The 12,622-nt window shown below is 53.1% G+C and overlaps 1 protein-coding gene across 1 annotated transcript in view; it reads right to left on the reverse strand.

Annotated features, from left to right (window-relative positions):
* FAM193A (family with sequence similarity 193 member A) overlaps nt 1-12,622 on the reverse strand; it is a 100,688-nt gene that overhangs the window by 58,191 nt on the left and 29,875 nt on the right. The window contains exons 5-6 of the mRNA XM_024745135.1: nt 7,771-7,895; nt 2,860-3,007 (exon numbers count right to left, since the gene is read on the reverse strand). Coding sequence (XP_024600903.1) covers nt 2,860-3,007; nt 7,771-7,895 — 273 coding nt within the window. The remainder of the gene's footprint in view (nt 1-2,859; nt 3,008-7,770; nt 7,896-12,622) is intronic.

A 12,622-nucleotide genomic window follows, 5' to 3' on the forward strand; every position in this document is an offset into this window, starting at 1 on the left:
TATTAAAATAAATAATTTTTAAAAAAAGACTGCTGTCAATTCACTTCTGCACGTCTCCTCTCACAGGGAGGGGGCAGCTCTGTCTTCCTGTGCTTCTCCCTGGGGTCAGACTTCAATCGCTGGGCTGGAGGCCTCTCTCTCCAGACCTCCTCACAGCACTGAGGACAGGGGCTGCCCCAAGTTCCTGAGGCTGCACTGCCATTTCCTGTTGGGGTCTGGCCTGTTCAGAGATGCCTTGAGGACAGACAGAGCAGCCCTCACATCTGGACTCCAGAACTCTGTCTAGGACCCTCCCCAGCACAAGCTTCCAAGTGACAGTCTGTTTACTGCTGCCCATCAACCTTTCAGCATCTGATCTGCCCTCCAGTTGATTTGCCAGGACCCAGCTTCTCTCTACACGTCTGTTACTACTGTAGATACTAACGGGGTGGCAGAGGGGCCCAAAACAGAGCTGCCAATGTCACTGTCCAGGCCCACAGCAAACACTGATGGGGGCGCCGTCTGGACGGACTGTCTGCTGTTGTCCTTGCAGCAGTTTATTGCCCACATGGACCCAGAAGGTTCTCAGGGGACGCGGCACATGGCTTGTGAGGTTCTAGGGTGTCCATACAAACGGTGCCTCCCTCCTCTCCAGTCCAGGGACCCTGAAGACAAACTGAGGCCAGTGTAAGCAGCAACCCTTGGTGAGGACAGACTCATCCTCAGTCTGCTGGACAGGGGGTATTTTCTTCAGCCTAATGTTGGGGACAGGGGTTCCGTGACCTGATGTAATCCACCCTTCCTGTAAGCCGAGCCGACAGGACAGAGACTTAGCAGGTGGCGTAACCTCGTGGGTTCCCACAAAGCGGCCCAGACCAGCTCCTGTTTCTCACACGTCTCTTTCCCTGAGAAGCCTTCGCACATCACTCGTTCTTTTAAAGCAAGAATGCCTCATCAAATTTCTTCTATCATCAGCTCGGACCCCGACGACCAGAGTTTAGCCAGGGAGAGGCTGGCGTCTAGTCTTTGATTTTTTTCTGAAGGGTCCCTCCTTCACAGAGAACTGATGCCCCAACGTCCTGGGAAACCAGGGCTCCCAATTCTCCCCTCTCCTCTGTACTCTGGATAAAGCACCGCACTTAACTGACGTGGGGTTTCCTCTAAAGGTAACCCAGTAACCGGCTCGGGGCAGCTCAATTCAGAACACAGGGGACTGTTTACTGCGGTCCTGCTTTTTAGTAACCACACACACACAAAACTGATTCAGAAGTATATAATACAAAGGCTCAAACAGAACCAAAATGTCATCTAATCTGTCATTTCACAAGTGGGAGACTAAGTAAGGCCCAGGGAGGGGAAAGGCTTGAATGAGGCTCACAACCAATCTGGGGCAGGGCCTGGCGCCAAATGCCCCTCAGGGTCCTCCGCAGGACCTGAGTCCAGAACACCCCGAGGAACAGGCAACAGCCCCTGTCCCCATGCAGCAGTCTCCCCTCCGGGCTCCTGTGCCCTCTGCTACCCGGACAGCAAACGGGCTGGTGCATGCGCAGGCGGCAGGGGGGAGGGAGCTGTCTGCTCCCCTGCCTCGGAGTGACTCAGCTGCCGGCCGCCTGGCTGCACAGGCCTCAGGGGCCGAGCTGGCTGCAGGTCCAGGTGGAGGATGCACGGGTGGAGGATGCACGGCTCCCTGACCCCGTGCCTACATTTGCCAGCCTCAGGCCAGCCAAGCAACCTAGGGCCAGCCCTGCCCCCACAGCAGCCGAAGCTGAGGCGTCAGTGGTCAGCAATGAGCCACAGCTGGAGAATTCGAGTGCCCCGGGGGCCCCAGGACAGCGGGGAGCGTGGGCCAGGCACAGAGTGGCTCCCGAGGCCACGTGCTACACATGCAGCAACTGTGGAAGAGGCCAAGCGCATGGCGCCCGCGGAGCCACCTGCCCAAACAGCGCCGAGTTGTCGCGTTGCCAAGGCGCTCCTGACAGAGGGGAAGGCCAGGATCACGCGGGAGAATATGGTCGGAACCGCTCTCCTAGCTTCTGAATGAGAGACTACTTAGAGTAACGGTCCCTGAGGCTGCAGAGGGAGAACTGCCACACGAAACACGGAGCGAGGCTGGAACGAACAGTGACGTGGGCACACGCCAGTCCCTTCCTTCTTCCCAATCCCTCACCATGCTCAGGTGGCAACGCCGAGACGAAGCGTCACAGCCAGCGGCCAGGCGGCACCCAGGATCCCAGGCAGACACTGCACCAGCACCCGCCTTACGCCAGAACCAAGGTTCTGTTTTCCTACAGCCTCAAAAGTACAACACGGAGCTGTCACTGTTTCCTTATTACTCCTCACACCCTGCGGTACCCTGGAAAAGATCCATGCTGAACGCTTCCCCTGCCCAACCCTCCTGGGGGTTTTAGAAAGGCGGGCTGGCCGGCCGGGATGCCGGCTGGAAGCCCTGCCCGCGGGCCCCATCCCCACAGCAGCGCCTGCCTTCCACCCTCCTCCACCCCTGCAGACCACCTGCCCAGCAGAGCCGTGTGTGTTCGTGTCTGCGCTCCCGCTCGACATGCTTAGGGACGGAGGGAGAATGGGCTCTGAAGCTCACGTGTGGCCAGTGTTCAGTAAACGAGTCCTGACACGGCAAGGTTCAGCCATTTCCAAAGGCCTCAGAGGCCCCCGCCGGCAGCACCGAGTCTGGGCAGCAGCCTGTGCCCGTGACCGCGGCTGTACCCAGGCCGGCAGGGACCTGACCGGCAGCTGACCCTGCGGGCATGGCTGGGCGTCCCCTCCGGAGCAACAGCAGCTGGGAGCCCCCGCTCGCACCCCTCCCCTGGGCACACGGCCCCTCGCGGCGGGCTCCTTGTGGCCGTCCCAGTGGTGCGCACCCACCTGCTCGTCCACGTAGGCGTCGATCCTCTTCTGGCACTCCAGCCACTCCTCGGCCACCCCGCGCAGCTCCTCCTCGGAGCGCTGGTACCGCTGCAGCAGGGTGCTGTACGTGTCCTCGTTGCAGGTGTCGTGCGTCGTGGTCCCCAGCCTGGGGAGAGAGGCCTTTCAGCACCCTGGCCATCATCTCCCCTCCCGAGGTGGCAAATGGGGCACCACCACACACCCCACGAGGCTGCTGCGTGGGATGAGTTAAGCACACAGCCCAGGCGCCCACGACAGAGTCTGGCCTAGAGAAGACGCTCCAGGGAGCAACAGCTCCTAAGAAAAAAATGAGCGGTGAGTCACGCTGTTCTACAAAAGACCAAGGTCCAGAGGTACAGTTCACTGGATGTGGGGTCGTCAACTGTTTTTCCCTACTGAGATTCACTGACACAGAGAGAACAAAACATTTAATGAGAAACAAAATTTGGACCCGGTTTTCAAATCAAGTAAAACAGGAAATTCAGTTCAATAAAAAATATAATCATAGTTTTATTTACTCTGTGTATCTTGCTAAGAAAGATGGTAAGATGGCAGACGAGAAAATAAACAGAAAACAAAAGACACAAATAGAGGTAAACACCTGGGCTTCTCAAGAGGAGGGTGGCATGGGAGAGAAGCGGGAGAGTGGGGGAGGGGTGCAGGCTCACAGGCAGGTCATCTTCAGACACCGTTCCTTTTCCTAATACCTAAACGTGTCAACATTTGAACCAAAGCAATGGTGATAAAGACCTCATAACAAAGAATTTCAAAATCAAAGGCCACATTTATAATCGCTGAGGAGCACAAAGATGATGTGCAGGCTTAATAATCACTGCTGTTTACACGAAAGAACTGGAAGTGACCCGCTGGGATCAGTGATACCACACCAGGCACGCCTTCTAATCACACACTAAGTTACACCTACGTGCTCACACTCAAGACTCAGACACACATGCACTTACAGACACATGTTTTGAAATGGAGATGCACCCATGTTAAGTGAGGAAAGGACTACGTCACCACGTGTAAAGATGCACATGTGTGGGAGGCGTGGACACTGGAAAAAATCTGGAAGCAGCACCCAGTTGTTTATGGTACCTACCTTACCTACCTCTTCAGGGTTTCCTTTGCTTTCAGAATTGTATTGCAATGACAATCTAATAATTTTATAATGAAAATAAACAATAGCGATTTAAAAACAAGAACTTTTCCATGGGTGCAGACACCTTCCTTTCCACCCTGGTGACCACGGCATAAAGATGCACGTCGTGCGAATGGACTCATTCTTGCCGAAGCCGTCTACACCGGCTCCGTCACTTCAAGGAGGGAGCACGCGGAAAACAGGGTCACTGAAAAGCTGTGCAGGAAAGCCCAGAGCCAGGAAAGGGCACGACGCAACCCACGCGGTGATGGGGCTGGCTCAGACACCGAGGCTCTCCCCAGGAAACAGAAGTCCTCAAGACCCAGAACCCAGGGCCTCTCGAGGCCCCCCTGGCTCCACCCAGCACGTGGGTGCCCCCAGGCCTGAGAGCACGGCAGCCCACGAGGCAGCGGTCTTCTCCTCAACCCCTGCCTCTGCAACCCTGCTTGTCACAAGCTGATTTCCACTCTTCGTGCAAACCCCACCTTGCCTGTTAGGCCACCCAGAAGACGGGGGTGGAGGCGGAGAGGACTCATGCTCTCCCCCGCTCCTGCCCGAGGTGAGAACCGCTCCCCTCCTGTCCTACGCGCAGACTCTACTTAGAGCCAGTGGAGGGCAAAGCAGCCGGGGGTCCTGGGACTTCTGTGGTGGGGCACTCAGAGCACAAGCTGTAGGCACAGGGCTGGAGTCCAGAGAGGAAACAGGGAGCTGCTAGACTGCAGAAAGTGTCCTCAGGGTCAACAGCATCAATGGGTCAGCAGACAGGTTACTACCTACATATTCACTCTGCAAACACATGACAGTTAACAGCTGGTAATATCTATTATGAATATTGTCTATGTGAAACAGTAAGTGATAAGGCAAATGAGATAAAATCAGTTCAGGTACGTTTACTTACAAGCCTAATTAAACATTCCCCTAACAATGAATATATCAATATACTTAAAGACCAAATTGGGCAACAGCTACTAAAACCACCACAACACATATGGAGACACAACGGGGCTCCTGGTCTTGCCAGAGGGATGGAAGCAGAGTCTGACACAGCTTCTGGTTTCACACGAACTCTCAGGCAGCACAGACAGTGGCCTGCTGGAGGACCCAGACCCTGGCATCGCTACACGACAAACGGAGCTGGTTCCTTAATGGGTAAGTTGTGAGGGAGAGTGGATAGGGGTGGGGGCCTGCATGTTAAAGCATCTCAAAAGGCACGGAGAAAAAGGGGCCAGGAGTGGAGGTCAGTGTTTAACGGTGACACAGTCTCTATCTGGGGTGACATCCAAGTTTTGGAAATAGTGGTGACAGTTGCCCAACGTTATAAATGTAATTAATGCTGTTGAACTGCACACTTTAAACTAGTGAACTATACGGTGTGTGAATTCTATCTCAATAAAGCTGTTAAAAAACAGGGAGACGTAACTTTCCTAAATTAAGTCAGTTCCTTGAAAGAAGTCAACGTTTGGGTAGATCATCTGTATTTAAAAAAAGAGGAAAAAAACCCGACAGCAAATAAAAAAGCAGGCAAGACTATGGAAATGCACATGAGTAATAAGAGAATAAAGAAAGGGGGACTCCCTGGCGGTCCGGTGGTCTAAGACGCCACGCTTCCACTGCAGGGAGCACACGTTTGATCCCTGGTCGGGAAGCTAAGACCCCGCATGCCGGACAGTGTGGCCAAAAAAAACAAAAAGAGAGAGAATAAAGAAAGGGAATCACGGGATCGCTGTGCAAGACAACTGAGTGACAGCTCTGGGCGAGGCTCCTGGGCCCGGTGGGGCATGCAGACGGACTTGCTTCTAGGTGAGCACGCTGGGTTGGGGCTAAGGGATGTTCACCTGCTATCAATCCATTCAGCTTACATTTATTTTGTGTAGTTTTCTGTATCTGTATTTTACTTTATAATTAAGTTAAACAAAATGCAGGCCCAGAGACAAAGTGTCAGTGTTAAGATACTCAACAACTAGGGGTTTTGTGTGCCACAGACACAGTTATTACTTTAGGGGGTAGTGTTTGTATATAAGTTGTCACAAAATTTTTAGGAGTTGTTAACTAGGTATCTGTAAACTAGAAGCTCAAATCTGAATTGTTCTTGGGTCCAACAAAGGTGTCCCCTGGGGAACTCGAAGCAATGGCTCCTTCTGGCGCCCCAGACGCCTGGGGAACGCCCAGCTCCCATCCCCATCTCTATGCACCCTGTCCCTCACCCGCTCCTGGGAGCAACTCTGCAGCCTGGCCCCAGGATTAACACTGAAGACTCTAAACCACTGCTGATCTTTGGAGACTGACCACCATTTGCAACGAGCAAGATGAGAAATCCAGAGCCAGGGCACAGGAAAAAGTGGGGTTCTACAACACGTTTCAGGTTTCTGCCACCCACCCACGGTTTGATGAGAGGCCCATCAAACTCCCTGGCTCACCAGAAAAAGAAAAAACAAGGCTAAATACCCTGGAATGCTGCTATAAGGACCCCTACCCCCACCCCCCCACGCACACACAAGATGCACGTCTTTGTATAAGAAGTGCTCTTGCTGGATTTGAGCATCGTAACTGGGCACAATCTCCATGAGGGTCGCTCACGTCTCACGGAGACATGGACACTCGTACAGGACACGCATGTCTCTGTGCACCCACCATGGAACGTAACGGCGCTGTCGGAGTGGGCGGGACGCAGGCGGTGGTGCGGGAGCTGCTGGAAGCAGGGTGCGGGCCACACCAGTAACTCTTTGTCCTGACCACCTTGGCCCCAGTCCCCCTTCCCCAGCTGCTTTTAAGGTTATTCTTGCTCCGGAGGTAAGGGTGAGAAGTGGGAATAGCTAGGACCCCTCAAATAGGAGTTAGGAATACAGGAAACAAAGACTGGACTGAAACATGGATTTCAAGAGGAAAAAAGAAAAAGGTGACTACTGTGTAAGTTAACTACAACGATAATACAGTGACACACAAATGACTCCCCTTCTCTGCGAATCTGGCCCAACCGTATTTTGGTGTGGACCTTTAAACCAAGATGACGGCAGTCCGCGCTGTTCTATTATGCGTCTACAGCCTGGGAATCTGTTCACAGGTGGTAAGCAGATGAGGAACAAAATGACCCGCTGCAGGGCTGAGGTAGCTCACACCTGGCTCTCTAGCACAGGGACAGCAGATCCAAGGAGGGGCCCAATTTGTCAAGCCACCTCGGAGCAAGCACCCCCGGCTGCACTTTCCCCTTCCCCCTCACCAGGGCAAGCGACCTGAGGCTATACTTGGGACTCCGGGCTTGGCACACCTGATGAAGCCCCACGGAAGCTCTACAGCAGTAAGAAGAACCCAAGCCATGAGCCGCGATGTGGAGCGAATGCTTGAGAGACCTGACAGCGTGTCTAATACCTCCCCTAGCGCCCCAGAGCCCCTTAGCACCACCAGCCCTCCCCCGGCCCCCCAAGTGCCCCAGCACAGACCACACCACAGCCACCTGGCAAAGCCTGGGACTTGTCAAGTGAACTGCTATGTTTACCGCAGCTTTTCCTTATTCAGGAGAAATCTGTGACGCTAAACCTTAGTAGCAATGATACTGGGTTTATTATTTTAAAGTTCAATCGTATCACTCTTTGGGTTTTGAGCTTTCTACCCAAACTGTATTTTCCCCTAAGCCCGGTAATGTTCTGGCAAGAACTGCCCCTGCAGTGGCATTCAGGTGCGCACCTGCTGCACCCCAGGGACGGGAGCACGCCGTCACGCCAGCAGGACACATGCAGGTGAAGACCGAGTACCTGATCTGCGACACCAGTGCCGGCAGGCTGCTCTGGAGAAGCGGCTCCGAAAAGACCAGATCTTCAAAGAGGTGCTTATTGTGCAGCTCCCACGTCACCTGGAACTTTTGCAAGTGTTCATTTTCCTAGTTAGATAGATACACAGAAGATACATCCCATCAAAGACTGAAAAGTTCCCAGAAGGGTTTCTCCCCCCGCCCCCAAACCCACATCCCTCTGTCCAGGCCCAGAACACTCTGCTCATGAGGGGTTGCTACTCCCTGTGCATCCAGCCTCCCTTCCAAATGACTCAACACGAAACAGAGGGGTGGCAAGATGCACACAGATGAGGGGACAGAAGAGAGAGAAACCGGCGCACACGTCCAGCAGCCATTTCTCATAACCATGCCTCCCAAATGTACCGCAAGCCCTACCTCTCAAACGACTTAAGTAAACGCATACAAATCCTCCATGCCGAAGGACCATCACTTCTGAGCCTGTCTGGAGAAGTCTCCCGTTCTGACAGACACAGTAACTTCCCTGCTACTGACAATGCGTGGAAGGTCAGCTCTTTCTTTCCCTGCTGAACGTGGGCAACCTCATCAGTTACTTTCGACAACAACTTTTGAACATTTGGAAGCATTCTGGCCATCACAGCGAGTGACCTCCAGAGAGGACAGGGTGACCGGGGCAGACAGCGCCACGACCTCCCCACGTGCAGCGTTCATATTCAACAGCTCTGGCCGCAACCACGCGTGTGTGAACCCACACGTCCGTCTGTCAGTCACACGTACACTACTCGTGGTGCATCACCTCGCACCTGGGGAAACACTCCTCACCTGAGTGACGGACAGTCTGGAGAGGCTTCACTGGGCATCACACTCCAGTCCCCTCTGAACAGGTGACTCATGCCACCCCATGTACTGGTCTGTTCCTATTTACTGTGTAGCCCAACTGAGCTGAAATTATGACACCTGGAGACGTCAGGACACGATCTACACGTGGAGAGCCCATCGCTCTGTGCCCTGATCACCGGTGGACAGAGGGGCTGAAAGAGCAACTTGGGGTGAGCACACACCTGCAGGACGCTGCTGAGCACGTGTGCTCCTGCCCTGCCATGCACGCACACCTGCTCTCGAGTTGCACGCAGCCCCTCTGCCTGTACTCGAGACCTGCACAGAGACTCGGCAGGGCATCTGTGACATCTGCAGGAGGGCATCTATGGCACCTGCAGGGAGCCTCAAGCCCTCGACTCTGGCAACGTTCCCAGTGCCTGTCCTCACTGCACGTTTAACCGAAACACCAGTGCCTCCCAGGTCTAAGTTTTATCATTCTTGTTTCACACGCAGCACCTCTCGGAGCAATTACGATACAGGAAAGCTGGGTGGGGCAGAAGACCAGGGCCTGGGAACCGAAAAACTAGGCCCAAGGCCTGGAATGAGGCCTGATTACAAGCACATAATTTTAAGAACGTGCTTGTAATAATGACATAGCCACTGAGGCAGTGAGGAAAGGACATGTGTCACACACTTCAGCAGAGACCACTCTGCACAGGCGCTGTGCCAGCACGAGGACACAGAGACTAGCGCAGCAGGTCCCTGACTGCCGGGAGTCCCCAGGGGACAGAGGATTGGCGACGGTCTGATTTATGATTTGTCTCCATGACAAAGGAGCTAAGGCAGCAGCCAGACTAGGCCCTCAGCCAGATGACAGAGGGTCCAGGGAAGGCGTCCAGGAGAGCCGAGGTCCTGCCTGGTCTCCCCTGTCAATCTCTGGGACAGAGACGACAGTCCCTGCCCGCCAGCCTGTGAGCAACCCTGGGCACTGAGTTACGATACTTGCAAGGGTGGGACCACAGCTCTGGATTTGGGCTCACATTAACTGAAGGTAATAAAGACCGATTTATGAGGAAGATGTCTGACAGTTTTTATGAAATCTGAAATTATACTTCCAGGTGAGTCATGCAAGAGCAACAGCAGACCCCAGGCCCGTTTCACAACCTCAGATCAACGTGGGACAACGCCACACGCTAGTAGCGCGAGTACTTCCCGTGGGCCACCCTGAACTTGCTGCTGCCGCGCCCCAGCCACAGGCCAGAAACAGTGCCTGGGGGGACGGGGGGTGCTGGGGGTGGTGCTGCCACAGCTGCTACGAGAGACGAGACCGGGGGTCGGCGGAGACTTGGTGCTGCCCCAGCCGGAGGCCAAAGAAAAAGCTCCCGGATGACCTGAGCCTAGGCACTTCCACCCAAACCACTCTCACTTCTCACTTCACCTGCAGGGAGGTGCTTGGGGGTTGGAAGAAGAAAGAGGAAGTGTGTACAGTCAAGTCCTACAGCAGAGCTTGAGAAACAGCTGGAGATTCAAGATTCTTCTGGCCTTGTAAATGGAAGTTCAGATTTCACAATTCCTAGAGCCTGGGAAGGCATTTCCTAGGTAAATGGAGGCCGAACTTTGGTCCCAGCTTTATTTCAGGGTGTACAATCATTAGAAAACCTGTGGCCGGTTTGATGCCCGGGGGCACGAGCACATTTCCCAGGAAAGGCATGTGTTTGAAGACACCTCTCTAGGCCCTGACACGGTCCGTGGTCCTGCGGCGGCAGGAGGGCCAGAGGGGCTGTCTCCAGAGAGGCTAAGGGAGTGAGCACAGCGTGAGCTGGCAAGGTGTGCACGGCGAGGGAGCTTGCTGCTTCAAGGACAACTGACCCCACTTGTGGCCAATCCCAAAATCCGAGCTCTCAAGCAAAAATCAGAACTTTGGAAAACTTACATCTGCCACTGTGGCCTTGAAGCTTCTCCACATTTAAAGATCTTTCTGAGGAGGGTCACAGGGATGGTGACAAAGGCCATTTTTTATATTGAATATCGTGTTGCCTAACATGACACTGAATATCTTCAGCAAGATCTGTGTAGCTCACTCAGTGAACCAGTGTTTTCAAAATGACCGACGTCTGATGCTAGAAAACGACCTGAAGCGTGAGCTACACCAGTGGACTGTGACGGAACAGAGCCGGCTCAGCTCAGTGACCCGGTTTCAGGTTCTACACTGCAGCTAACCATTAAGAAGCACTGGGACTCCGGTGTATTCTCTCAAAGAAGAATTTCCACAACAAACTGGAAAGTCTATTAGACTATTCTTCCAAATACATATCTGTGGGAGGCCCAATTTTCTTCAAAAACTTCAACCAAAACAACCTATGAAGACACACGGAGCACAGAAGCAGATGTAAGAACACATATGTCCTCCGTTAAGCCAGACACTAAAGAGATGTGCAAACATGTAAACGGTGCCCCTCTTCTTACTAAACATTTTGTTTTGGAAAACAGTTTTTTTATTTAGAGATATGCTGTCTATGTTAGGCAATCCGAGCTGTTATTTTAAAAGTGATTTAATGAATATCTTTAAATTTCTCCGCTTTAATTTCACCACAGTAAATATTGATAGATAAAATCTGCACAAACAAATGCTATTTGGGACTCTCAGTTTTTAAACGGAAAGGCGTCCAAGTCCAAAAATGCTGAGACTCTGAGACACGGACTTGGAAGTTAAGCTCACCTCGGCTCTGTCAACTCCTATCCTGCTCAGATCACGGGGTAGACCTGGAAAGACGCTGTTATAAATCTGTGAACTGTTCTCAATCCGGTTTGAACACCCCAAACACAAAAAGAGATTTTTGAGATAACTGGGATTTTTCTGAGCGCACAGAAATCACCATCAGTTTTCTCAGGTGTGACAACGGTACAGTGGTTACATGGGATGAAGTGAGCTTGCAGAGAGGATCTGCGTGTTGCCCGACTCACTGACTTCTAGGTTTGGGGGTTTTCACATCACATCAACAGCCCCCCACCCCTGCCAAGGTCACCCTAGGCACAGGCCCTTGCTGTCCCTCCTGTGGGCAGGGTCTCTCCTGCCCCCTCACAGAAGCTGTGATCATCTGTGGTCCCAGCATTACGTGCTGGACCTAGGCTGTACCTCCTTTCTCCCAGGACGAGAAGAAATCTTTGGAGGGAATGCTGGCTTCTGAGCACATGACTTTCTCAGGATTCCACCAGCTTTCGATTTGTTTTTCCCTCCAAGGCTTCTTGCCTTTCATGCCAACTCAGCAATGCGATTTAAAAGGTTCTACCTTGTTTTAGCCTGTGTTATCCAGAGTTCAGCTGTCTCCCCTGGAGGAAGGAAGAGTCCAGGTTACTGGTGTGGTGTCTCACTGGAAACCAAAGTGAGTATCTCCACGTGCAAAGCAAGTGAAATAGATCACTGACCAAACAGCTGTATTCTGAGCTTAGAGCTTATGCTCAATGAACACGGTTCAAATTATTTTCCGGTAGCTGAGTAAGATGGCGTGCACTCTAACCGGCCGAGGAGGGTGAGGCTGAGCTGGCCCTGGCCGGCTGGGGGGCAGCAGCAGCTCTCCACACCGCTCTGTGCACCAGGCTCGGGCCAGTGCCGGCACAGGGGAAGCGGCAGGGCAGCTGGACTTCTGGAGGACGGGGAGACATTCAGGGAGCCAGGGGCGGGTGCTGCTTGGGACGCCCAGGAGTCAGCCCCTCAGGCTCGGTGCTGAAGAGGGCAACCGCCCGCCCATGCATTCACCCGCTCATTTTCTCACGGTGGGTGCTTCCCTCGAGGTTTTCGGGACTCACTTGTGGGAACGGCAATGCTCTACTGAAGTGATGCTGCTTGAGGAGCTCTGTGAACCCCCCGAAACTACCTGCAAAATGGTTAATTTTTCTATCGAGGTCTATCAACTTTAGAGTCACATAAAGACCTTATGCTTAAAACCTTCGGAACCACTGGTTACTGCATTTGTTTCAAAATGCAGTTTTACCACTAAGAAAGCACCCAAAACCAGCCCAATGAACTCTCACTTAAT

The sequence above is a fragment of the Neophocaena asiaeorientalis genome, unplaced genomic scaffold, assembly GCF_003031525.2.
Source record: "Neophocaena asiaeorientalis asiaeorientalis breed wild unplaced genomic scaffold, Neophocaena_asiaeorientalis_V1.1 scaffold65, whole genome shotgun sequence".
Lineage (NCBI taxonomy): Eukaryota > Metazoa > Chordata > Mammalia > Artiodactyla > Phocoenidae > Neophocaena > Neophocaena asiaeorientalis.